This window comes from Denticeps clupeoides, chromosome 16, assembly GCF_900700375.1.
Source record: "Denticeps clupeoides chromosome 16, fDenClu1.1, whole genome shotgun sequence".
Lineage (NCBI taxonomy): Eukaryota > Metazoa > Chordata > Actinopteri > Clupeiformes > Denticipitidae > Denticeps > Denticeps clupeoides.
The window spans coordinates 5869410-5895457 of record NC_041722.1 but is presented as its reverse complement, the minus strand read 5'-3'; the positions used below and the strand labels follow the sequence as shown (position 1 = coordinate 5895457).

The window sequence follows — 26048 nt, the reverse complement described above, 5'->3', positions numbered from 1 at the left end:
GTAGCTGTAAACAGTCATTTCAAGCATGAAATGCTCTCATGTTACTCAATCATATGGAATAGGCTGATTCCTACTTTGTAATCTTTCACATACAGTATGATTATCTGTATTTTTTTATTCTTACAGTAATTATCTGTATTTTCTCTATATAAATTGACTATTAGATGCTTGGATGTTCACAAGTGCTGTGTTTTTAAATGCTGTGTTACTATTATTCCTAATAACTCCACTTAACTGCAGTATTGACAGTGGATAGTGGTCAACTCTGATATTTTCTGCATTTATTTTTGTTACATGCTTCTGTAGAAGGTCAGAGTGTTAAAAAGAGTGACAATAAAAATGTTCTAACACGAGAAATGAGTGTTGTGGTAAGAACAAAAGGTAGATCCTTCCACAATAATTTTAACATATACAATATCCATCATTCCAACGACAATAATCATGTCAGGATTGGATGCTCTATATCATAAAACATTGATCTTGTTTCTACACTATGTATTTGTAAGATAGTAACTGACACTGATGGGACAGGGCACTACATGCAAAAAGTGAACATGAAAGTGATTTTGTCATTGTGATAAAGACCAAGCAAGCACTGTGTCCTCTGCATTTAACCCTTGGTGAGGTGCCCAAGGAGCAGTATGTGTGGGGACCTCAGTGGCACCTTGGCAGATCAGGATTTGAACACGCAACTTTCCTGTTATTAGTTCACTTTCTTTTCCTGTGATTCCACCACTGCCCCCAAAATAGACCCTTTATACATTTGACAGAAATTTTCAGTCATCAATTTTCTGTTCTCTTATCTGTGATAGATACCATTTTTAAGCACTGTATAAAAACAGAAAACATTATTTTCACCTTATTAAAGACTGAATCCACACCTTCACATTAAATAATGTTTTGCCTCATATATTTGATATTTTTTTGTGGCCACAATTTTCAGCCTTTCTTTTCACTTTCACAAAATCTAGGCAGAACATCCCCTATAAGGACGTTCCTGTAAATTTTGTCTTTATGCTGGTGTCTTCTCATGTCCTTTCTTCATGTTATGGAACAGTTTGATTCTACTAAAACGTAATGCCATATAAGCATCTGCTAGTCCTTAATCACTAAACCAGGTAGTCTGGAAGACAGAGGAGGTGCTGCTGTGAAACGTCATGCAACGCACTGAAATTCTGATATTTAACAGCTATGCAGTAGTGACTTGCATTCCTTTGTATAGGTGGGCTGCATGTGTGGGCATCAATTCAGTGTTGCAAAAGTCTGTTCCAAATATCACCTCTGTACCAACCTGTATTTTCGTTAGGAACAAGTGAGTATGGCGGTGCAATTTTTATAGTTTTCATATTAGCAGGAGATGATTATTAACAGAGATGAATTTCAACACATGCTTTTGTCATGGAAATTCTTTCCATCACCGAGCGTCTGAGGAGCCACAATGAGAAACAGTTAAATGAATTTAGTCAGGTTTTATTTACATGCGCGCATGAGAAGACTTGCTATAAGAATCTCCAAAGGTCTGAACACAGTGACATGTATATATAGTCAGTGAAGCACTGATGTTTATCTTTGTGTCTGTTGGTGCCAGCACAGAACACGATCTCACACATTCCTTTTAGAGATAAGACTGTCAGACCCACACTTTTCCTCACACTTCTGTTTATGAATCTGTTTCACTCACACTTCATCAATTCAAAGCTCTTGTCAGCATATTTTAAATCTGTGTTCTAAACTTTGACAAACTGTCAGCAGTTTTCTGTTCTCTAATTTATGATATAAACAGTTTTCAGTGTTCACATGTTGACAAAACTTGAATACTAATTTAAAGTATGGATAAAGTAGAGAAAAAACAGACTGTAAGACATGGCCAGTGCTTAATTTATAAATCAGGTAGTCTGGAGAGGGTATTGCTCTAGCAATACTTTAAATGACAAATTATTTATGAACTATGCTATTTTACACATGCAATGTGCTAAGCGTGAACCATAGATATAAACACTAGATGTCGCATTTAGTATTGTGTACAGTTCATTGTCTATAGTTCTCTAAAGATCTATACAAATGCCTGTAACAGCATAATTATAAATTTATGAGTGTAAATGTATCATGGAGATTGCCAGGGTCTTTCAACTAATATTGCTAGCCTTTTTGTGGAGTTTGTATTTGCATTGTTTTGCATGTAGTAGAATTGTAGTTTAAGTTTATTTCCAAAAAAAAAAAAAAACTAAATGCACATTACATATTGAACATGAAAGTATAGATCTATCATTTTTTTTTGCAGTTTGGTTGCAAAATACATGTCTGACATTTGTAACAAACCAAGACAATAAGAATTGCTTCTCAAATTTGTCGATTTATGGTTCTTTAATCCTGTATGCCACCTTGAGCCTGATAGACATTCATTCATGCAGCTCTGTTTATTATTCTCTCCCATTGATGGGCATATTCAATGTGACATCTAGCATTTACAATATGAAACTAGACATACTCAGGACCAAATTTTTTATGGCCTCTATCACAATCCTGAGCACAGAACTGCAAGGGGCAAACTCAGAGGGTGTCATGATCTGGTCTGAAAGGGGTTACTCGAATCGTTCCCTAATCGTTTTCAACTGTGTCGAATGTATAAAGCTGCCCTGTTTGTTTCTGTTCGCCGTCAGGTCTGCGATATGTTACATGTTCACCAACATCTCGGATGTCTCCCCTGTCCTGTTCTTCACCCATTAATCCCTGGTTTCGTGATTGCGTCCTTCTTCCTTGTCCAGTTTCGTCATCGTCTCCGTTCAACTGCCTCGTCATGCCACCATGGTTGTGACAGAGGGAACATTTAGATGACATGCTGTAGGGAGGAGGAAAAAAAATGAAAACTGATTCATCAGATCTATTTTCGCTGCTAAAATAGACCAAAACAGTAATTATTTCATTTAAAATGTATTATTATTATAATTAACTTGTTTGTTGAACTGTCATATGAAATCAGTGTCACATTTTCAAATGTGAGGTGATGGTAAATTGTACCATCTGATGTTACTCAAACGTTACAAATATAAAAACACCACGTTTTGAAATTTTACTGCTGTATGTCAATTTAGTTTATTTGTGTGCTGCACTCATAGACTTTAGAAAACGGCGCTCATTTGTTTGAAAGACAACGCCGCAGGAAACCCCTCATTTTCGACTAATGTCACATACTACGAATGCAAAAAAAAAAAAACGAAGGAAACCTCCTTCCAAAAAACCAAAATATAATTTCTTATAAACAGGCACAAAAACACCCACTGGTTCACTTACATATCACGTAACAAAGGGAAAGTACCAACAATGGCTGCAAATCTGTAGCTGCTTGCTTTTTACGTTCGGATGCATGTGTCTAAATGGGAAACGGATGCTAGAGCCTGGACTCAGCAGCATGTTCCAACAAGAATGAATTGTGGATAAAACTGAGCTTGTGATCATTGATTTGTGTTTCAGGATCGCAAGAATCAAGGAAAGAAACCCTGCTTCCCTAACCTACAAGAGTACAATGTCGTTTTCTCCCTTATTTTTAATCCCCACACATTACAATTCATCCTTTTTCTGTATTGTTGGCACCCACAGATTCGCTGCATAGATAATTCTACACACTGTCAGTCAGCAGATATGCAATTGGTATGACATGCATGTTTCTTGTAAATAATGTGCAATATGCAGAACGTATGGATTGTTCATTGCAGCAAGTGAAAGTGAAGTGATTGTCATTGTGAAACACTGCAGCACAGCACACGGTGACTCAACAAAACGTGTCCTCTGCTTTTAACCATCACCCTAGGTGAGCAGTGGGCAGCCATGACAGGCATGTGGGGACCAGCGTGTGGGCACTGTGCCTTGCTCAGTGGCACCTCAGCAGCACCTCGGCGGCTCGGGATTCGAACCGGACAACCTTCCAACCTTCCGCTTCCTTGCCCGCCAGGCCCTGTGTGGGTGTATATGATGTGTGTATTCACTTTACGTGTTTGTTACGTGTTCCACAGCGTGCAGGATGTAGCAGATGTTCCGTCTGTCACAGGCCTCTGTGTACAGCAGAGCCCCAACAGCAGGTCGACTGCACTCCGCAGAAACGAATCTACACCTAAACAGAAAAAGGGAGAGAGAGAGCGGTGAGTGGTAGGCAGCAGTGAAACAACGCACTCCTAATAAAACACAGAGTCAAAGACAACACCGCAGGAAACCCCTCATTTTCGACTAATGGCAAATGGGTCCCACAGATCATGTTCCTTACTATTTCAGAACAATGCAGCACATGGTCTCATAAATAACATCACCTCAAACGTCCACACACGCACCTCAGTCGTTTGCGGGAGGTTCTGGAAAGATGCGTAGACGATTATGGAGCCATCCCCGATCGCGCTGCATGTGTGAGTCACACAGAGCACCAGTTCTTTTACTTCCAGGTACCTGTTAGTTATGTAAAAACTCCAGTTATGTAAAAGTTCCCGTCATACCTGAGGATCGCCATGATCATCTGGATCCCACTGAATACACCTGAACACAACGCAAGCAAATGTCAAAAACACACTCAGCAGTCGTCATAAGTGCATTTCAATTTTATACTCGGTGTTCCTCAGATCATTCACCTTCCTGTTCCATTTATGAGTTATTAATATTATTTGTGTTGTTGTCGTTGTGCAGCCTAGTTAAGAGAAGGCTGTGACATTCACACTGCAGCCCATATTTACACACCAACATCTTGCAAGCAGAATTGAGCCATTAAATGATAAAATTCAGAAACAAACTGGCAGGACTGGCAGCTAATTCTACCCAGCCAACAAGACATAGGAGAGAGAAAGTAGGAGAAGGAGCATCTTCATATCATTTTATAGGGAAAAGAAACAATAACCTACTGGGGTCCAGTCTTCAGTCGGCAGCGTTTCCTGAATAAGAGATCTGCATCTCGGCACGTGTAATGAATCCAGGTTCGTTGTAGGCGATTCGGTCCGTGCAGCAGCGCAGGAGCAGCGCGTCGGAGGAGTGAAGGAGCGGGGTGACGACGCGGCCAGCTGTCCCCACCCCCCTGACGCGCTGTCACCTCCCCGTCTCTGACGTTGTCTGCGGCCGAGATGGAGTTAAAACGTTCTTTTCTTTTCTTTACTTTACTTGGCAGACTTGGCATTCCTCATTCGGTTTCTATAGATTTTGAGTTACAAAACTAAGTGCCCCGATAAGGCCTAACTTGTCAGGAATAGAACATGCTAGGGAATTGTTAAGTGCTAGACGATATATATATATGTGTGTGTGTGTGTGTGTGTATATATCGTATATATATCCAGATGGAGGGTGTTCATTTGCCTGTATGTATATTTAAAAAAAACGATTATTCTAACTGTACCCTGCACAAAATCAAAATGTGTGAATTAGCCATTGTGAAATTAAACGTAATGTATAGCAAATCTTAAAAGACCGCGTGTCGTGTTTAAATGGCACGTTTCCGCAACAAAAACTCGCTCTTCTATTGGCTGACGGGCTTTCGTCGGGGGTGGTCCAGTCGCAGCTTGAAACGTTCCGCGGGAAAATCTGCTCATTTTTTGTACGCGGATTATTCTGCACCCACCCTTCAGGTCCAGGTCACGATTTGATTGGATAATGGCTCGGACCAGCTGTCACCGACCCGCTTCTGATTGGATGTCGATTCTGTATGTCATCCGTCCGCCCCTTCAATCACGGTTGTGATTGGTTGAGAACATAATAACAGTGTCTGCTATTGGTCAGAGGTTTGACGCTTCTGGTTGCCTTGGTTTGCACATAGATACAATCTGGCTGACATACAGACTCGAGTTTTTCTCCCCCACAGTGGATCCCGAGGGTCAGAGAGAGTGCGCGTTTGGCGGCAGCTTTCTGACAGCCGAAGGAAGGAGGAAGACAAATGAAGATGTCTTTTTAATTATTATTTTTTAAATTTTCACCTGCTTTGCAATCGGGACCGTTAGCGTGCTTACTCCGTGTCCGTGTTCGTCGCCAGTGCGATTTGCAAATTCACAGGAGTTTGTCACCGATTAATCCCGTTTTTTGGGGACACTGCGCATAGCGGGCAAATATGGACTTCAGCCCGGACAGCCTTCACCCCCAGCCTGGCCGAAGACTCGCTCAGGTCTCGCTGCCGGATTTGGTGTCCACGGGCTCCCCAATTGTGAAGACTCTGTTCTTCTCCCCCGCTGGACCCTCGGACGTGCTGTCCCCCGTGAATAAATCGTGCATAAAAATGAACAACCTGGCAGGTCTCGGAAGGTACAGTTTCTAAACTCTTTAATAAGCCGTTATCCTCGTGTTGTCTGCTGTCTTATTGGCTTTTCATATAATAGTTAATGCTTCTTTTTCTCTTTACAGTCAATGTGAACCGCCCAAGCTGAAGATTCCCTCAATGTCCAGTATTCAGGGACGGTCTCAATTAAAAAGAAGGGCGCCACCAGATGAGAGTCCACCTGTCAGTGAAAAGAGCAGGAGGATGTCAGCTGATACAAACATCCCATTGGTGCATGAAGTCAGACCCTCTCAAACTGTAAGTAATATATAACTCTACTCTGTAACTACAGATCCTCAATCCCTCCCCATAATGGACTCATATATCTATTTATTTGTTTATTTTCTTGTCTCAGTTTCAAATATCAAAGAGTTCACTATTATTTTATTCATAGCTGTTATTGTTTGTATGTCAGTGTTTGTTACCATGACAGTTTAATGTTTCATACTAAAACAGTTCTGTGTAATCCTTAAAATGACATTTAATTCTTTAGATTGTCTCCAACGTTCCAGTGGGAATGGCCAGTGTCCTTACTGCTCCAGTAGTGACTGATGAACCAGCTGAAGGTCCTGGATCGGTGAGACATGATTTGATTTCTTACTGTTTGATTCGTTTGAATCCTCTGTAGATTCTGACTCTACATCTTTGTCCTCCTGGACTGTAGTCTGTGATTCGCTCTGAACCACATGGGCTTTTCCGCTCTCCCTCAACGCCCAGTCTAGAGGGACGGTCTCAATTAAAAAGAAGGGCGCCACCAGATGAGAGGCCACCTGTCAGAGAAAAGAGGATGAGGATCTCAGCTGATACTTACATCCCAATGGTGCATGACGTCAGACCCTCCCAAACTGTAAGTAATATATAACTACTCTGTAAGTACAGATCATCAATCCCTCCCCATAATGGACTCCTCTGTAGATTCTGACTCTACATCTTTGTCCTCCTGGACTGTAGCCTGTGATTCGCTGTCGGCGACATGGGCTTTTCCGCATTTGATTGGGATGAGCAGGACCTTCACAAATTCCATCAGAAGAGCCGGACCTGGGCTGGGCTTCTAAGCTTTCTGCCTTCTAAGCTTTTTTGTTTGTTTTGTTACAGAAGCACTTCAATTGAAAATAGATTTGGATGGTGCCTCAGTGCTTTTTAAAAAAATCTGTATATAGTTTTTAAAAAATTCTGTATATAGTTTTTCCTCACAAAACCTATATTGTTTTGTGACCTATATTGTTTTTATATATACCCTATATACCCTTTATTGCTACATTTATATTTACATTTACATTTACAGCATTTATCAGACGCCCTTAACCAGAGCGACTTACAATCAGTATTTACAGGGACAGTCCCCCCTGGAGCAACTTAGGGTTAAGTGTCTTGCTCAGGGACACAATGGTAGTAAGTGGGATTTGAACCTGGGTCTTCTGGTTCATACTTGAGTGTGTTACCCACTAGGCTACTACCACCCCTTGCTAGATGTGTGGGGGGTGGGAATCTGTAGCAACACTGCAGGACTGCATGTAATATGTAATGTGTAATGTAATGTAATGTGAAAGAAGGAGAATAAAATACTTCTGAGCATCTTATGTCATTTCAGTTTCTCTATTTTAAAAGTTAATACAAAGTGTGTTTATAGCCTAATGGAACAGTTGTCTTTTACATCCCCTCAGTCTTTTCAAATTGTGCCCTTGAGGTGTGTGTGTGAGAGAGAGAAACTCACATTCCCGAGCTTATTCTGAGTGGGAACATTTACCAACCGCTCCCCCTGGAGATATAGGGCTTTTAGAACCTTGTCTTGTTCATTTATTGCTCATAAAACAATGAGTTTGTGTTCCATCTGGTCTCCACTTCTTGAATTAACTTAATTTCCTCCATCCCAGATGAAGCTGCACTTGTGTAAGCTTCTCCTGTAAAGATACAGATGAGTAGGCCAATAAATCACTGCAGTAGGAACACACACAAACTATTAGCGTTCTTATAAATTGGAATAAAGGGAAAGAGCATACCTTAGCAGTGGTGCTGCTTCTAAAGTTGCCAACCATCTTCCTTGCTTTGGCCCGGATGCCAATGAGCACAGGGTATTGGTCAAGAGCCATCTTCACAATCATATTAAGCGTGTGTGCAATGCAAATATGATGCTCCGGCTTCAGCTCTCTCACACAGGCAACCATATTGGGAGCACCATCAGTAACCATACATGTCACCTTATTAGTGATTCCCCATTCCTCCATCGGGAAGCTTTCACACAAGCAATATTTTCTGCACTGAGCGTGGTTTTCTCACCCACAAATTGGCATGTTACAGCCAGGTAGGCATCCATGTTGATGAATGTCCACATGTCAGACGTAAGGCTAACAGCAGCCACCTTTTAGCCTTAGCCTTCTCCTCGCCTGACTCATACTCGGCCTCCACCATGGCCTTCAGAGCCTAAAGGAAACAAATATATAGTGCTGAAATGTGAGTTGTACAATAAAGTACTCATGTCTTTCAGGCATGCACCCATACATTCCGGCCTTGTAGGGAGAACATAATAGGGATCCAGTTTGGAAACAACTGTCCTCAATCCAATGTCATCTACAATACTGAAGGGCTGTGTATCCTTCACTATCATGGAGACAAGGGCTTTATCCAGCTCTTGTTTCCTGGTGGCTGAGAATAAGTGTCTGTTGGTTGTCTTTTTGTTTTTTTGCACAATAAACAAAAGTCAACATGGACAAATTGTGCATTTGTAATATTGTAATTACTTACCTTGTGTAGGTGAAGCTTCAGTTTCCTCCTTATTCTCATGCAAGGCACGATAATGCCCTAGCATGGATGAGGTGTTGTTACTGTACCTCAACTCCTTGGAACACAATAAGCACCTCACCTTTGAATAAAATAAGAAACAGTGACAAATGCAGTTCTTGAAAAGCAAACATAATGCACCTGAAATGATGTTAGGTAATCCTCCTCTTCCTAGCTGGCTCCATCCTCTCACCTCTCCTTCTCTCGTCACTCTTATAAATCTCTCATAACTCTCTCTCTCTCGCTCTAAACTCTCCAAAGTATCTCCAAACTATCAAAACTGCTTACTTCGTTTACCAAAAAGTTCAAGTTCAAGTAAACTTTATTGTCATCTCTTGTATATATTGTGCAGATATACAGAGAGACGAGGAGACGTGGCTCCAGTTTACACAGTGCAACATAAAAGTAGACAACAAAAAACAGATGCGTCACATGAAATACAATATATAAATAAGATACAAAATATACATTTTAGTGACCAGTGATATATACATGTTTAGACTGTGCAAATAAACAACAGTAGTGATAGTACAGTTATTGGTTTCAGTGCAACATGAAGAGGTAGTCCGTATAGCAGCGTGTGCTTAATTGCAGCAATGAGGTGTAAAGTGCAGAGGTGCAACAGAGTTAGTCCACAGTGCGAGTGTGTGTGGGGGGAAGTGCAGGTAGTGTGTTCAGGAGCCTGATGGCTTGTGGGAAGAAGCTATCACGCATCCTGGAGGATCGAGACCTGATGCTGCGGTAGCGTCTGCCGGATGGGAGGAGTGTAAAAAGTCCATGTGATGGATGTGAGGGGTCAAGCACGATGCAGGAGGCTCTTCTGATGCAGCACTTGTAGAAGATGTCCTGCAGTGGCGGAAGAGACGCTCCGATGATGTTACCAGCTGCTTTGATGATCCTTTGAAGCTGCCTGATATCGGCAACAGTACTGTTACCGAACCAGGCGGAGATGCAGCTGGTCAGGACAGTCTCTATGGTGCCCCTGTAAAACACGGTGAGGGTGGGAGGGGGCAGGTTGGCTCGCTTCAGCCGTCTCAGAAAGTGGAGACGCTGCTGGGCCTTTTTGGTAATGGAGGTGATGTTGGTGGTCCAGGTGAGATCGTCTGAGATGTGGACTCCCAGGAACTTGGTGTCTTTTACAGTCTCAACCGTGGAGCCGTGGATGCTGAGTGGGGTGTGTGTGGGGCGAGTTCTCCTGAAGTCGACGATCATTTCCTTTGTTTTGTCCACATTCAGCGACAGGTTGTTCTCACTGCACCAGGCAGCCAGCTGCTGTACCTCATCTCTGTAAGCCGACTCATCGTTGTTACTGATGAGCCCCACCACGGTCGTGTCGTCGGCGAATTTGATGATGTGGTTCGAGCTGTGCAGGGCGGTGCAGTCGTGAAGTGGACTGAGAACGCAGCCCTGAATTCCATTGAAATTAGTAAATATTTTAGATTGCGATAGATAACCATGTTTTAAATGTCTTTAAAACCTTCGATGTTCCACATTATCTGAGTATCCATCTTAAACATTAAGACAAGCAAAAGAGCAAATATTACAGAATTTCTTTTTACCATCTTTTTAGTTTCATTTTCCAGAGAATCGCCTAATACTGTGTAAATTAGGAAAAAGTAGAAATCTCTCATTTACCCACCACATGAAAGTGTGAGCTGTTCACAGGCAGGAAAGAGGCTCCACTTGGCAACAGGAAGTTTTTTGTGAGAAGAGCTGCTTTCCCGCCCTCAGCACGGATGCACTGAATAGCTTCCTCCATGACAGAGTGGAGTCGAGTGAAAGGACCACAGGTCAGGGCCTGGAGAAATGAGCTGAAATCCACCTTGATTGGAAAGCCAGCCTGGAGACCAAGACAAGATGAATATTACTTGTAATCACCATTAAATGCTGACTCATATGTATTATGTGAATATATGTAAAGATATTAATATCTATTGTGAACACTTCTGTTAAGTAATTTCCCTGGTCATTCAATTGTTCAGTTCCTTTCATATAGTACAGTGGTTCTCAACCGGGTGAGCGCGAGTAGGCTACAGGACGGCAGGAAAAAAAAATGAAAAAGGAAAATTGCGATCTTTGTTTGGATTCATTGGATCTATTTTCGTTGCTAAAATAGATAAAAACAGTCACTATTTCATCAAAAATGTAAGTGACTTAATATTATTGGGACAGTGGACAGTGGTGGCCTAGAGGTTAAGGAAGCAGCCCTGAAATCAGTAGGTTGCTGGTTTGAATCCAAACCTGCCAAGGTGCCACTGAGGTGCCACTGAGCAAAGTCCTCACACACTGCTTCCAAGGGTGATGGTTAAAAGCCGAGGACACATTTTGTTGTGTCACTGTGTCCTGTGCTGCAGTGTTTCAGGATGACAGTCACTTCACTTCACTTAAGTTTGTGGTTGTAATGTCACAAGACACTAGTTCACCATTCAGAATGCTTTGATTTCAAGTCATTAGCACTAGTAATCTATCACCATGTTTGGTTTTGGAATGGGCTGCAGTCCCAACATGTCTGCAAATGTCCACTGATGGCAAAGGTGTCCGGGTGTGGCACACACTGTCCCTGTTGTAATTGAAAGTGAATTGATTGTCACATGTGATACACAGCAGCACAGCACACGGTGCACACAGTGAAATTTGTCCTCTGCATTTAACCCATCACCCTGAGTGAGCAGTGGGCAGCCATGACAGGCACCTGGGGAGCAGTGTGTGGGGACGGCACCTTGGTGGACTGGGATTTGAACCGACAACCTTCTGATTACAGGGCCGCTTCCTTAATCGCTAGGCCACCACTGCCCCAGTCGCTCTGGACAAGGGTGTTCGCTAAACGCTGTATTATCAGGAAAGAAAATGTGCTACAGTTTTGTGCATGAAATACTGACAAGAGGGCGGTTCAGTCCTATAAGCTGCTCCTCTTCTTAAAACGTTTTAAAAACATGGATCTGCTCAGTTCACGAGTGAAATGGACAATGGGTCCCAAACACGAGTTTGTACGGATACAAACATCATACGAGCAGAATTATGTTGTCTTGTTGTTACTGTTCACGTAGCAGGTACATGTACAGCTAAAGCCTTTAGTAACATGTATTCTCATGGTAAGTGATGTTTAGTCAAGATCTTCAACAGACAATTACAAATAGAATTCAGGAAAGAAAACGTGCTAGAGACCCTGGATTTGCCCATCCAGCTGAACCAGCTACCCATCAGCCAGCGAATTCACAGGAACCGGCCACATCCGATTCATCACAACCAGGTTATGCGGGGAATTCCCTGGCTGTTGCAGGAGCTTGTTGGCCCGAGCTGGATGCCACACAAAGTGCACAAACAGGGTAGGAGCAGTAACGCAGCAGACTCCCAATATGAATAACTGTTTCACATCTATATTGGTGAGATGAACCATGGCCTGCTTGATGTGATAGAATTAAGAAGAAGGCTTCTTATTCACAGCTCCTTATTCAAATGGTCTGTTCCACTGCAGGCTGCAATACTAGTTATTTTACATTGAAATATCCATATTCATCATAAATCTATGTGCACAGGGGCAAAGTTCCCAGTTCAATTTTACAGTGAAAAATGTTTTGGGCCAGGAAGGTATTAGTTGATAATTTTACACATCCTATTTTAGTGACCCAGAGTTTTTGAACTGAATGTTTTTTTTGTAAAATAATGGCATTCATCAATCCAATACACAGTTCCCATGTAAAATGTTAAGCAAAAACAGTGTCGGGCCAGACAGGTAATACTTGATACCATTTCTAATAGTTCAGGATGTTGAGACTCGCTGACGTACCGGTGTAATACGGTACTGCAGATGTGAGCAGTATTTAAGTAGGAACTGACAATCCAAATAAGGAGCTACTTCAGTGGCTTGTTTATTAGATGCTGCTCCAGCCAGTCAGATCATCTGCTGCTGCCCGAAAGGTCTGGTCATGTAATATATTCAAATATACACAAGACCTCTTCTATTTCTTTACACCTAAGGCAGACAGAGTGGCTTCATGTTTGATAGGTAGGATCATGCGCCAATATTTTAAGAGCTTTCTTTTTCATCATTTACTAAAGGACCCCATTTGCAGAACATATTTTATGCATCAGTTTACATATTTTATCAATGAAAACAAAACTCCCAAGGTAAAACCTTACCTTCACTGGGACACAGCCAAAGTCTTTTTTACGAGGAACAGTTATTTCATACATGGCACATCAGAAGAAAAAGCAGGTGCCTGTAGCTTGAGACACAGCTAAATTTTCCTTCTTTGTTGCCTTAACATGCAAACATTCAACATTTGTACAAACGTCCATTACAACGACATTTTAAAACACACAAATGCAAGTTACAAATGCAACTGATTAAAAGACATAATTCAATCCCTCAGTCATTAGACGAATGAGACATGACGTAGTATACGATGCAAACATTTTATTACTCTCCTTGAGATGCCAGGCTGGTACACACACACTGCAGGAAGCAGACAGCAACAGGCTTCAGTCTCAGTCTCTGTCCATACCTAAATATGAGGTACGCTCGTCCCAATCAAAACCGGAGCTTCTTTGTTTAGGTATAAAAGATGATTTCAGGGATTTGTCCGTCTTCGACAGACGTACCATTGTTATTTCCAGGTGAGCTGCAGAAGAAAAATGTTGTTTTGGTCCCTGTTGATGATTTGTGCGTCACTTTCTTTAAACCTCTTGTGCCGTAGTGTGAATCAGGCCCCTGAAATGCAGCGCATTTGTAAATGAATTAATGAAAATCTATCCAGCAACAGAATTTTACTCTTAATATAGTATACATGAGCACCTTTAGAGTTGCACAGGCAGTGTAGCTGATATTGGGTAAAATTTCAACAGGCTCCTTGAACATGACCCTGAACGTACTGGCCGTGCCATCACAGTTAAACCCTGTTTCGTTCTGTCCCAGCGTTTGATTTATGTCACTCTCGAGGATCTGTTGAGAGAGAAGGTGAAGCATATGAAACACACACACCATCCCAGAGTGAAGAAATTGTCTGTGTGTGTGTCCTGTTAAAAAAAATGGGGATTAAATTGAGCATTAAGTGGACTTTGCAAACAGCTACTTGTGAAAAATGATAGTGAAGTGATTTTCGTTGTAAAACACTGCAGCACAGCACATGGTGACACAACGAATTGTGTCCTCTGCTTTTAGGCCACCACTGCCCTGTATATATGTATAAAATGTATATTTTTGCTTTCAGTTCTCTGTTGAGTTCTTCTCCTGTAAGATTCTCATCTCGTCTTTTGTCTTTTTCATCTCAGATCATCATTTGCTGGAGTGTCTCTTGGAAGTGCCTTTCTTTGTTCTCCAGCTGATTTTGGAAGTAGGTCTCAGTCTCCAGGAGAAGCATCTCTGCCTCTTTCCTGCTTTCTTCTTCTGCTTCAAGCTCCCTTTCAACTTTCTCTCTTCTCCCCTGCTCATCAGCCAGTTTAGTTCTCAACATTTCCTTTTCCTTCTTCTCCTTCTCCAGCATCTCTTCGAGAAGTTGCGTTTGGAGACGTCTCACCATTTGCATCTGGTCACAGATCTCGTTCACGTCACTGAAACGCTTTTCTACTGCTTCTCGGATCTGTATCTCAGCTTTCTTTCAAGCTCCTCACATCGCAGGTGTTCACAATCCTTTTCTGCTTCCAGTCTTCTGTTCTTCATTCTGAATGACCTGCATGGCAATTTGCTTGTCTTGTGCCACATCAAGAGCCATCTTCAGATGTTCATTACAAGCCTTCAGGTTCCATTTATTTCTCCACTGACCCCTCGAGTCTGTGGATCTTTTCCAACAATGTCTCAACCAGATTCATCTGGACTGAGGTCGAGTTGGCCTGCGGAGGAGTTTTCTTCCTGTCACGCCTGATACGCTCAATTGCCTTCATCCATTACTTCATTTTAAAAGCTGTGTAGTTACAGCATGTAATTTTGAGATGAGTTCTTTCTTGTAAACTTGCTGCTTAAATAGAGAAAAGGAAATGCTGAGAACTAAACTGGCTGATGAGCAGGGGAGAAGAGAGAAAGTTGAAAGGGATGATGTCGCTTTTTTTTCAGCCACTCACACTGAAGAATAAAAACTCAGAAACAATGTGATTGGTAGCGATCACGCTGAAGCGGCTCAGAGAGCAGAAAACTAACAATTCGTTGTATAATAATATATATATATATATGTCATGATTGTTAAAATGCCCGACCAGCAGGGGTCCATGTGGTGCAGCTGAAGGGAAGAATTGTGTTAACAGACGGGAGAAGAAGAAGATCGTTAACGTGTTAGCATAGTCGATAAAGAGACTTTAGAAGTTGTTCTCTTTACGAAATTTTGCCGTGGTGCAGGATTACAGACACCTTTATCCATTCCCACAATGAAATTTCCCCAGGACGCGCCGTTTCTGTAGGTTTAAATGATAATAAGCAGGAGAGAGGCGGGACGAGGAGGAGAGATGCCAATAGAAGTGAGCGGCCGTTCACGGAAATGACGTCACCAACCACCATATTTGGTGCAGACAGGAAGTCATCTTGGCGTTTTTCCCTAAAAGAAATCAAATGAACCCACCGGTTCTTCAGGGTCTCGCGTGACGCAACTAAATACTTTTGAGCTCATTTTGACATCCAATCACGAGAAACTGCAATACTTCACACGTTTTCAAGCCACGAATTCCTTTTTTAAGCGAGGGGTGAAATTGTCTGGGGAACAGTATGAGAGACGGGAGGTTACCTATCCGCTTATGCTGAAATAAGGGAACAAATTCGGGATAAGACCGTCTGAGCTCCTGCTCTCTAAACGATCAAGGCACCCTTCACACCTATCACCATTTCTATCCACTGCAGAACCATATACAGGCTAGAGGAACTCGTATTATAACTCGTTCAATAATCTGACAAAGTCACATTTCCGTTTATGATGTGTACACATTGGACCCTGCCACTTTTGGGAAGTTGCTGTTGTGACTGTTCTTTGGTTATTTCTTTTCTATAAGTAAATTATTTTTCTACCACGTTGTCCTTTGGCCCTGGCACCCATTTATCTTTCTGAACCAAACCTAGACGTGACTCACTCCTTACGAGTTACTTCTTTTACGAACTAACTTACTTCTTTTAAGAGCCTGAATAGCTCAGTTGGCAGAGCATCAGGCTTTTAATCTGAGGGTCCGGGGTTCAAGTCCCTGTTCAGGCAAATTTTGGCGTGGATTGTTAAACTTATCTTTTTCCATTCATTTTCAATGGTAGTCCTTAACAGTACGGATGTAATATATTTCTGACCACTAAGATGATTTGGCGCTGTTTCGACTTTTTTTTTCTCCCGAATTTACCTTTGTCAGTACTAATTTTGGAGGTATCAACTTTGCTCTGATCGAATGGAAATTTAAATTGTATTTTTCACGTACAGAGGACAGCTCTGCAAGGTATATTAAGCACCTGGTTAAGGAGAACACCAGCTCTTCACTGAACACAAGTGTGGAGGTGCTCCAGGAGAACCTGTGGCAGCATCTTAGTACAGGAGTGAGACGGTCAAGGTTACGGTCACTGCCCTGCCACCAGCAGAATTTATCCAGGAGTCCACAAGTGCCAGAATCATCTCTGACAAGAGATGATGTAGAAAGGATGGGATTCCCAAATTCTCCCACACCGCCCCTCTGCTACGTTCCCTCCACTGACTCCCAGTAGCTGCGCAAATCAGATTCAAAATACTGATGCTGGCCTACAAAGCCAAACATGGAGTAGCACCATCCTACCTCACATCCCTTATTACACCTCGCACTGCACCTCGTATTCTTCGAGCCTCCAGTACTGCTCGCCTGGTTCCTCCATCTCTGAAGGTAAAAGGAAGACATTCATCTAGACTCTTCTCCGTCTTGGCCCCTCGGTGGTGGAATGAACTTCCTCGAGATCAGAACAGCTCAGTCACTGAGTATTTTCAAACAACAGCTCAAGACAGCTCTTCAAGACATCTCACTGATCCCAGGATGTGCTTCTAGGACTCTGCTACTACTCCTTTCTTCCAAAAGGAACTAGAACAGTCCAAAGTATCCCACTAGACGTCTATACACACGTCTATGTACATAGACGTCTAGATCTTTGTAAGAGCCTGGATAGCTCAGTTTGTAGAGCATCAGACTTTTAATCTGAGGGTCCAGGGTTCAAGTCCTTGTTCAGGCGAATTGTTACACAGGGAATTCCCTGGCTGTGGCAGGGTAGGAGCAGTAATTCAGCAGACTCCCAATATGAATAATACGTTTGCTATATTGAGGTCTATAGCAGTCGCACAAGCATTTCACTGCATATCGTACTGTGTACGTGACAAAAAAAATTAGAATTTGAATTTATTATTAAGAGAGAAAGAAATATCAGCAGACAACAGCTGGCAATGGGAATGATATTCAGTTTAAAGTTTTGCTGCACATTCATTTATTTTTTCTTCTTTATTTTTCAATACTTTAAAAAGAGAAGGGGGTTGGCACTTGAGAGAAAAGGGTGTTGTCCATTGTCAAGCTATAAATAAAGAGGAAGAGAACTGCAGCAGAACTCTCATTCCATCTCATTCAATTTTCCACCAAAATTGAAATAATGTCTCAAAAAGTTGTCTCCGTATTTCGTCTCATCACCGTCAACATCTCACCGTGGCCCATCTTCGTGGCTGGCGCTGATCTTCAAGGGAGATGTGTGAGGATGTGACAAAGATTGTGAGGAACAACTATTTCAGCAGTGGAATTCAGCACCAGCATCTGCCATATTGGCTCTTCCAATTACTACTGGTCCACAACCAGAGGTGACGGGGAATACTGCTCCAATGATAATGGCTATGATTACAAAGATATCCCTTGCAAGAACAGTCACCCCTGTGGGCGCCATGGCTAGTCGTATTACTGGTGCTAAATACTGCTGGGACCTGGGGCTACTGTGGCTTTACGAGGCCAAAAGAAATGATTTACTACAGCAGCACATACCATGAAGAATGTCTGGATGATTGTCGCTATGACAGGGAAGTAGACTACTACTGGTGCACAACTGAGCAAGGTTGGGACTACTGCTCTCCACAGCAAGGTGTTACTTACAAGGATGAACAATGCCCAGACGACTGTTCTGAAAATGGTGAAAAGTACACATGGTGCAAGACGAGGGGGGCATCGTGGAACTTCTGTGGAAGTGTGGAACCAGCAGAGTGTCTCTACGTTTCATCTACCCGCAGAAAAAGGCAGAGTGGCAACTCAGGGTCACAGATTCCTATCCATGAATTCCCTGATGGAGAAAACCGGCAGATTGTTTTATACGCGGTGCAAGATAATAACAACTGCATTCTAAATGGTCGTTGTTGGAGTAACAACGTAGACGATTGTGTGAACCGTTGGCATAGTTGTCACCTGGTAACCCAGGCAAGGTCCAATTTAATCCAGACAAGGTACCTTCGCATTGACATGCAAGGAATGGCCGGTGGCTTCCATAACTTTCAAATTCAACTGAATTGTCGGCGGAACAGTGGTCAAAGCACCACTATAGCTCAGGTCTTGATTCCCCAGAATCAAAATATTCCAGAAGAGCACATCCGACTTGCTTTTAGGGAGAGCTTTCAAAGAAGCCAAAGGGTTAGAGTGGTGGTGAGGGAAAATTAAAACATTTCATAGAAAAAGTAACATTTCAATGTGCTTAATCACTAAAAGTGCAATCTGTCAGGATCTGGTTTGGAAGGGGCTACTCCGGACGTTGTGTGCATCATGTAATAAAACCTCTGCCTGGTGACACTGTGCGTATGCGTCCTCCTTCCTCGCCATGTCCAGCAACCCGTGTAGTGTTGCTTCTTTCACAATTACTAGTCGTCTTCATTATACATTTGCAGCATTTATCAGACGCCCTTATCCACACTATATACGTGACACTCTTAACACAAACCACTGGGTTGTCACTGGATTGTATAGAATGTGTAGCTGTAAACAGTCATTTCAAGCATGAAATGCTCTCATGTTACTCAATCATATGGAATAAGACATCGCTGATTCCTACTTTGTAATCTTTCACACAGTATGATTATCTGTATTTTCTCTATATAAATGGACTATTAGATGCTTGGAAGTTCACAGGTGCTGTGTTTTTAAATGCTGTGTTACTATTATTCCTAATAACTCCACTTAACTGCAGTATTGACAGTGGATAATGGTCAACTCTGATATTTTCTGCATTTATTTTTGTTACATGCTTCTGCAGAAGGTCAGAGTGTTAAAAAGAGTGACAATAAAAATTGTCTAACACGAGAAATGGGTGTTGTGGTAAGAACAAAAGGTAGATCCTTCCACAATAATTTTAACATAAACAATATCCATCATTCCAATGACAATAATCATGTCAGGATTGGATCCTCTATATCATAAAACATCAATCTTGTTTCTACACTATTTATTTGTAAGATAGTAACTGACACTTCCATGCATTACTGATGGGACAGGGCACTACATGCAAAAAGTGAACATAAAAGTGATTGTTTTTTTCATTGTGATAAAGACTAAGCAAGCACTGTGTCCTCTGCATTTAACCCTTGGTGAGCAGTGGGCGGCCATGAAAGGGGTGGGGACGGTACCTTGATAAAGGGGACCTCAGTGGCACATTGGCAGATCGGGATTTGAACCCGCAACTTTCCTGTTACTAGTACAGTTTATTTTCCTGTGATTCCCGAAATAGACACTTACATTTATGGAATGCCGTGAACTTGTGCAATAATTCTAGATTGAAAGATTACTTCTGTATTCTTTCTAAGGAGCATGATACTGATTCTAAGGAGCATGTTGGTAGGTGGTGCAATAATGCAAGGATTCATTTATGAATCTATTTAATAGATAATGAAGCCTGAAACATGTGCCTTGTTCTTGTCAGCATAACTTTATATAAATATGGACAAACTGAGAGAGATTTTCAGTAAGAAATTTTCTGTTCTCTTATCTGTCATACATCCCATATTTAAGCACTATATAAAAACAGAAAACATTATTTTCACCTTATTAAAGACTGAATCCACACCTTCACATTTTTTAATGTTTCGCCTCATATATTTGATTATATTTGGCCACAATTTCCAGCCTCTCTTTTCACACTCACAAAATCTAGGCAGAACATCACCTATAAGGACGTTTCTGTAAATTTTGTCTTTATGCTGGTGTTCTATTATCAGGGCTCTTTTTTTTTACTCAAAATCTATGGAAACCGAATGAGAATTGCTGGTGTCTTCCTCTTGTAAGTCACTTTGGACAAAAGCATCTGCCAAGTAAAGTAAAGTAAAGTCAAGTCTTCTCATGTTCTTTCTTCACGTTATGGAATACCATATAAGCATCTGCCCATTCCTTAATCACTAAAACATGTAGTCTGGAAGACAGAGGGGGCGCTGAAGCTCTGCAGGTCAATGCAGAAAGGAAACGTCATGCAACGCACTGAAATTTTGATATTATGACTTGCATTCCTTTGTATAAATGGGCTTCGTGTGTAGGCATCAATTCAGTTTTGCAAAAGTCTCTTCCGAATATCACCTCTGTACCACCTGTATTTTTGTTAGGAACAAGTGAGTATGGTGATGCAATTTGATGATTATTAACAGAGATGCTTCATCAATTCAAAGCTCTTGTCAGCATATCATAAATCTGTGTTCTAAACTTTGACAAACCGTCACCAGTTTTCTGTTGTCTAATTTATGATACAAACCGTTTTCAGTGTTCACGTTGACAAAAATTGGATACTATTTTAAAGTATGGGTAAAGTAGAGAAAAAACAGACCGTAAGACATGGCCAGTGCTTAATTTATAAATCAGGTAGTCTGGAGAGGGTGTTGCTTTAGCAATACATTAAATGACAAATTATTTATGAACTATGCAATATTTCTCATTTTTACAGATGCAATGTGCAAAGCATGAACAACAGACAAGTCATCTATCATCATACCTCACTTAACACAAACCATGGCATCACTGGGATACACAGAATGTGAACATGTAAACAAGAATTTCAAGCATTGCTCCCATGTCACTCAATCATATGGAATAATAGCAGAATGAAGTGAAGTGAAGGGATTGTCACATTGATTGTCCCAGCAGCACAGCACATGGTGCACACAGTGAAATTTGTCCTCTGCATTTATCCCATCACCCTGAGTGAGCAGTGGGCAGCCATGACAGTATGTGGGGATGGTGCTTTGCTCAGTGGCACCTTGGCGGATCGGGATTCGAACTGGCAACCTTCTGATTAAGGGGCCGCTTCCTTAACCGCTAGGCCACCACTGCCCCAAGAATGAATGCACTATTACAGGGGGCACCAGGATTTGAACTTGGGACCTCTTCATCTGCAGTAAAATGCTCTACCACTGAGCTATACCTCCACAACATTAAAGATACTTTGCTCCAGGTGAGGCATGTGTACTTTTAGAGTTTTAAATGCATTACATTTAAATACATTTGCCTTGTTCTGGTCAACACGACTTTATCTAAATATGGACAAACTGCCAGAATTTTCTGTTCTCTTATTTGTGATATATCCCATTTTTAAGCACTGTAAAACCTGGTCGTCAGGTTGTGTGATGTATGTTGCTGAACTGTATTCAAATGTTACAAATATAAATACAGTGTGTTTGCATGTGCATGTTTAAGTGTTAGATTCATCTGAAATACTTTTTGAACAAAAAAATTTAATCAGAAGTTTATGGAAGCTGAGAGCATCATTTTATATCATTTTATAGGGAAAGAAACAATAACCTACTGGGGTCCAGTCTTCAGTCGGCAGCGTGATGTTCTGCTGCGTGGCGTTTCCTGAATAAGAGATCTGCATCTCGGCACGTGTAATGAATCCAGGTTCGTTGTAGGCGATTCGGTCCGTGCAGCAGCGCAGGAGCAGCGCGTCGGAGGAGTGAAGGAGCGGGGTGACGACGCGGCCAGCTGTCCCCACCCCCCTGACGCGCTGTCACCTCCCCGTCTCTGACGTTGTCTGCGGCCGAGATGGAGTTAAAACGTTCTTTTCTTTTCGTTACTTTACTTGGCAGACTTGGCATTCCTCATTCGGTTTCTATATATTTTGAGTTACAAAACTAAGAGCCCTGATAAGGCCTAACTTGTCAGGAATAGAACATGCTAGGGAATTGTTAAGTGCTAGACGAAAAAAATGTATTCATTTTTTATACAAGTGTGACCTATCCAGGAGGAGGGTGTTCGTGATCAGTGAAACACGGTGGGCAGATTTTCTGTTTAAAATATGATACTCATGTACTCAATACTCTGATAAACAGAAGACACACACAGGTTAGTATGCAACTTTTTCCAAAAGTTGGAAATCATTTGCCTATATGTATATTAACAAAACGATTCTTCTAACTGTATCCTGCCCAGCCATTGTGAAATTAAATGTAATGTATAGCGAATCTTAAAATACGGCGTGTCGTGTTTAAATGGCACGTTTCCGCAACGAAAACTCGCACGTCTGTTGGCTGACGGGCTTTAGTCGGGGGTGGTCCAGTCGCAGCTTGAAACGTTCCGCGGGAAAATCTGCCATTTTTTTACGCGGATTTTTCTGCACCCACCCTTCAGCTCCAGGTTGATTGGATAATGGCTGTCACTGACCCGCTTCTGATTGGATGTCGATTCTGTATGTCACCCCTCCGCCTTGGTTGTGATTGGTTGAGGAGATAATAACAGTGTCTGCTATTGGTCAAAGGTTTGACGCTTCTGGTTGCCTTGGTTTCGACATAGATACAAACTGGCTGACATCCATACTCGAGTTTTTCTCCCCCACAGTGGATCCCGAGGGTCAGAGAGAGTGCGCGTTTGGCGGCAGCTTTCTGACAGCCGAAGGAAGGAGGAAGACAAATGAAGATGTCTTTTTAATTATTAATTTGAAACATTTCAACTGCTTTGCAATCGGGACCGTTAGCGTGCTTACTCCGTGTCCGTGTTCGTCGCCAGTGCGATTTGCAAATTCACAGGAGTTTGTCACCGATTAATCCTGATTAAACATTTTTGGGGACACTGCGCATAGCGGGCAAATATGGACTTCAGCCCGGACAGCCTTCACCCCCAGCCTGGCCGAAGACTCGCTCAGGTCTCGCTGCCGGATTTGGTGTCCACGGGCTCCCCAATTGTGAAGACTCTGTTCTTCTCCCCCGCTGGACCCTCGGACGTGCTGTCCCCCGTGAATAAATTGTGCATAAACATGAACAACCTGGCAGGTCTCGGAAGGTACAGTTTCTAAACTCTTTAATAAGCCGTTATCCTCGTGTTGTCTGCTGTCTTATTGGCTTTTCATATAAAAGTTAATGCTTCTTTTTCTCTTTACAGTCAATGTGAACCGCCCAAGCTGAAGATTCCCTCAATGTCCAGTATTCAGGGACGGTCTCAATTAAAAAGAAGGGCACCACCAGATGAGAGTCCACCTGTCAGTGAAAAGAGCAGGAGGATGTCAGCTGATACAAACATCCCATTGGTGCATGAAGTCAGACCCTCCCAAACTGTAAGTAATATATAACTCTACTCTGTAACTACAGATCCTCAATCCCTCCCCATAATGGACTCATATATCTATCTATCTATCTATCTATCTATCTATCTATCTATCTATCTATCTATCTATCTATCTATCTATTTATTTTCTTGTCTCAGGTGCAAAGGTCAAAGAGTTCACTATTATTTTATTCATAGCTGTTATTGTTTGTATGTCAGTGTTTGCTACCATGACAGTTTAATGTTTCATACTAAAACAGTTCTGTGTAATCCTTAAAATGACATTTAATTCTTCAGATTGACTCCAACGTTCCAGTGGGAATGGCCAGTGTCCTTACTGCTCCAGTAGTGACTGATGAACCAGCTGAAGGTCCTGGATCGGTGAGACACGATTTGATTCTTTACTGTTTGATTCGTTTGATTCTGTAGATTCTGTAGATTCTGACTCTACATCTTTGTCCTCCTGGACTGTAGCCTGTGATTCGCGGTCAACCATGTGGGCTTTTCTGCTCTCCCTCAACGTCCAGTCTTCAGGGACGGTCTCAATTAAAAAGAAGGGCGCCACCAGATGAGAGTCCACATGTCAGAGAAAAGAGGACGAGGATCTCAGCTGATACTTACATCCCAATGGTGCATGAAGTCAGACCCTCTCAAACTGTAAGTAATATATATCTACTCTGTAACTACAGATCCTCAATCCCTCCCCATAATGGACTCATATATCTATCTATTTATTTATTTTCTTGTCTCAGGTTCAAAGATCAAAGAGTTCACTATTATTTTATTCATAGCTGTTATTGTTTGCATGTCAGTGTTTGTTACCATGAGAGTTTAATGTTTCATACTAAAACAGTTCTGTGTAATCCTTAAAATTCAGATTGATGCCAATGTTCCAGTGGGAATGGCCAGTCTCTTTACTGCTCCAGTAGTGACTAATAAACCAGCGAAAGGTCCTGGATCGGTGAGACACAATTTGATTCTTTACTGTTTGATTCTTTTGAATCCTCTGTAGAATCTGACTCTACATCTTTGTCCTCCTGGATTGTAGCGTGTGATTCGCTGTCAACGACGTGGCCTTTTCCGAATTTGAATGGGAAGAGCAGATACTTCTCAGGAAGGGAGGAAGATCGGAAATCGCATCAGAAGAGCCGGGCCTGGGCTGAGGAGCAGCCGCCTCAAGAAGACCTGAGCACCTCCATGACTTTCTGCCTTCTAAGCTTTTTTTTTTTTTTTTTTTTTACATAAGCACTTAAATTGACAATAGATTCGGATGGTGCCTCAGTGGTAAAAATTCTGTATATAGTTTTTCCTCGCAAAACCTATATTGTTTTGTGACCTATATTGTTATATTTTTTTATATATACCTTATATACCCTTTACATTTACATTTACAGCATTTATGAGACGCCCTTAACCAGAGCGACTTACAATCAGTATTTACAGGCATAGTCCCCCCTGGAGCAACTTAGGGTTAAGTGTCTTTCTCAGGGACACAATGGTAGTAAGTGGGATTTGAACCCACTTCTGGTTCATAGACGAGTGTGTTACCCACTAGGCTACTACCACCCCTTGCTAGATGTGTGGGGGGTGGGAATCTGGAGCAACACAGCAGGACTGCATGTAATATGTAATGTGTAATGTAATGTAATGTGAAGGAGGAGAATAAAATACTTCTGAGCATCTTAAGTCATTTCAGTTTCTCTATTTTAAAAGTTAATACAAAGTGTGTTTATAGCCTAATAGAACAGTTGTCTTTTACATCCCCTCAGTCTTTTCAAATTGTGCCCTTGTGGTGTGTATGAGAGAGAGCAACTCACATTCCCGAGTTTATTCTGAGTGGGAACATTTACCAACCGCTCCCCCTGGGGATATAGGGATTTTAAAACCTTGTCTTGTTCATTTATTGCTCATAAAACAATGAGTGTGTGTTAAAAAAAACAAAAACGATATAATTATTACAATTGATAATAGAATGTTGCTGAAAATGTCAATTTTCCCACAACTTTATACACAAACGCATGTCTAAGAGGTGGACTAAGTAAGGTAAATGATACAAGGTAGAAAAAAAAGAAAAAGAAACATACTAGAAAGCTGGTTTTGCTAGCATTTGGCAGGTTTAACACACACACACACAGTCATACCATAACTAATAAACAGAACCTGCAGCGCTTGCTTGAAGGACTGTAATAACAAGGTATTAAACTGCATGACATGAACAGTCTGAGAAGTGTTTCTGTTTCATTTGGTGAAGTTCAGTTTTAAACTAAATTAAAAATGCCAATTTCAATGAAAACAGTTGATTGGGACCAAATGTAAGAAGATGGTATCACCTTAGCTGTAAATCATTTTAAGCTGAAAGAAGCCCTCTGGTTAACATAGCTTTGAGTTATTTTATTATTATCATTACAGAAACGTTCCCAATTAGTTACAGTCACCATTTTCAGATCCTCACTGGTCTTAAATTTCCCCCTTTGTCCTGAAGAAAAGTCTTATTCCTCCTATATAAACTATTTTGGTTTAAAGAATCTGATAAATGAATATAAGG

At 41.6% G+C, this 26048-nt stretch overlaps 2 protein-coding genes, 1 long non-coding RNA gene and 2 other non-coding genes across 6 annotated transcripts; 4 read left to right on the top strand and 1 right to left on the bottom strand.

The window, feature by feature from the left end:
• Window positions 1-1549: 1549 nt before the first annotated feature.
• LOC114766035 (uncharacterized) lies at window positions 1550-5005 on the bottom strand. Of its 2 annotated transcripts, none has more exons than XR_003742739.1 (5): window positions 4881-5005; window positions 4482-4521; window positions 4323-4386; window positions 3984-4108; window positions 1550-2839 (listed from the first exon to the last, which is right to left on the bottom strand). It is a non-coding gene; the product is annotated as an uncharacterized LOC114766035 (long non-coding RNA). The 2 variants fall into 2 exon arrangements; XR_003742738.1 differs by having other exon boundaries at window positions 3989-4108.
• An 801-nt stretch (window positions 5006-5806) lies between these two features.
• On the top strand, window positions 5807-7580 carry LOC114766034 (uncharacterized). Its single transcript, XM_028956631.1, has 5 exons — window positions 5807-6261; window positions 6361-6532; window positions 6768-6851; window positions 6939-7121; window positions 7226-7580. Exons 1-5 carry the CDS (start codon window positions 6071-6073, stop codon window positions 7265-7267), a joined length of 672 nt encoding a protein of 223 aa, XP_028812464.1. The 5' UTR covers window positions 5807-6070; the 3' UTR covers window positions 7268-7580.
• An 8568-nt stretch (window positions 7581-16148) lies between these two features.
• Window positions 16149-16221, top strand: trnak-uuu (transfer RNA lysine (anticodon UUU)). The gene has a single exon. It is a non-coding gene; the product is annotated as a tRNA-Lys (tRNA).
• Window positions 16222-17131: 910 nt separating this feature from the next.
• Window positions 17132-17204, top strand: trnak-uuu (transfer RNA lysine (anticodon UUU)). The gene has a single exon. It is a non-coding gene; the product is annotated as a tRNA-Lys (tRNA).
• Window positions 17205-22218: 5014 nt separating this feature from the next.
• On the top strand, window positions 22219-25175 carry LOC114766260 (uncharacterized). The gene is made up of 7 exons (XM_028956938.1): window positions 22219-22238; window positions 22802-23242; window positions 23342-23513; window positions 23801-23884; window positions 23978-24160; window positions 24381-24464; window positions 24552-25175. Exons 2-7 carry the CDS (start codon window positions 23052-23054, stop codon window positions 24591-24593), a joined length of 756 nt encoding a protein of 251 aa, XP_028812771.1. The 5' UTR covers window positions 22219-22238; window positions 22802-23051; the 3' UTR covers window positions 24594-25175.
• Window positions 25176-26048: the final 873 nt, after the last annotated feature.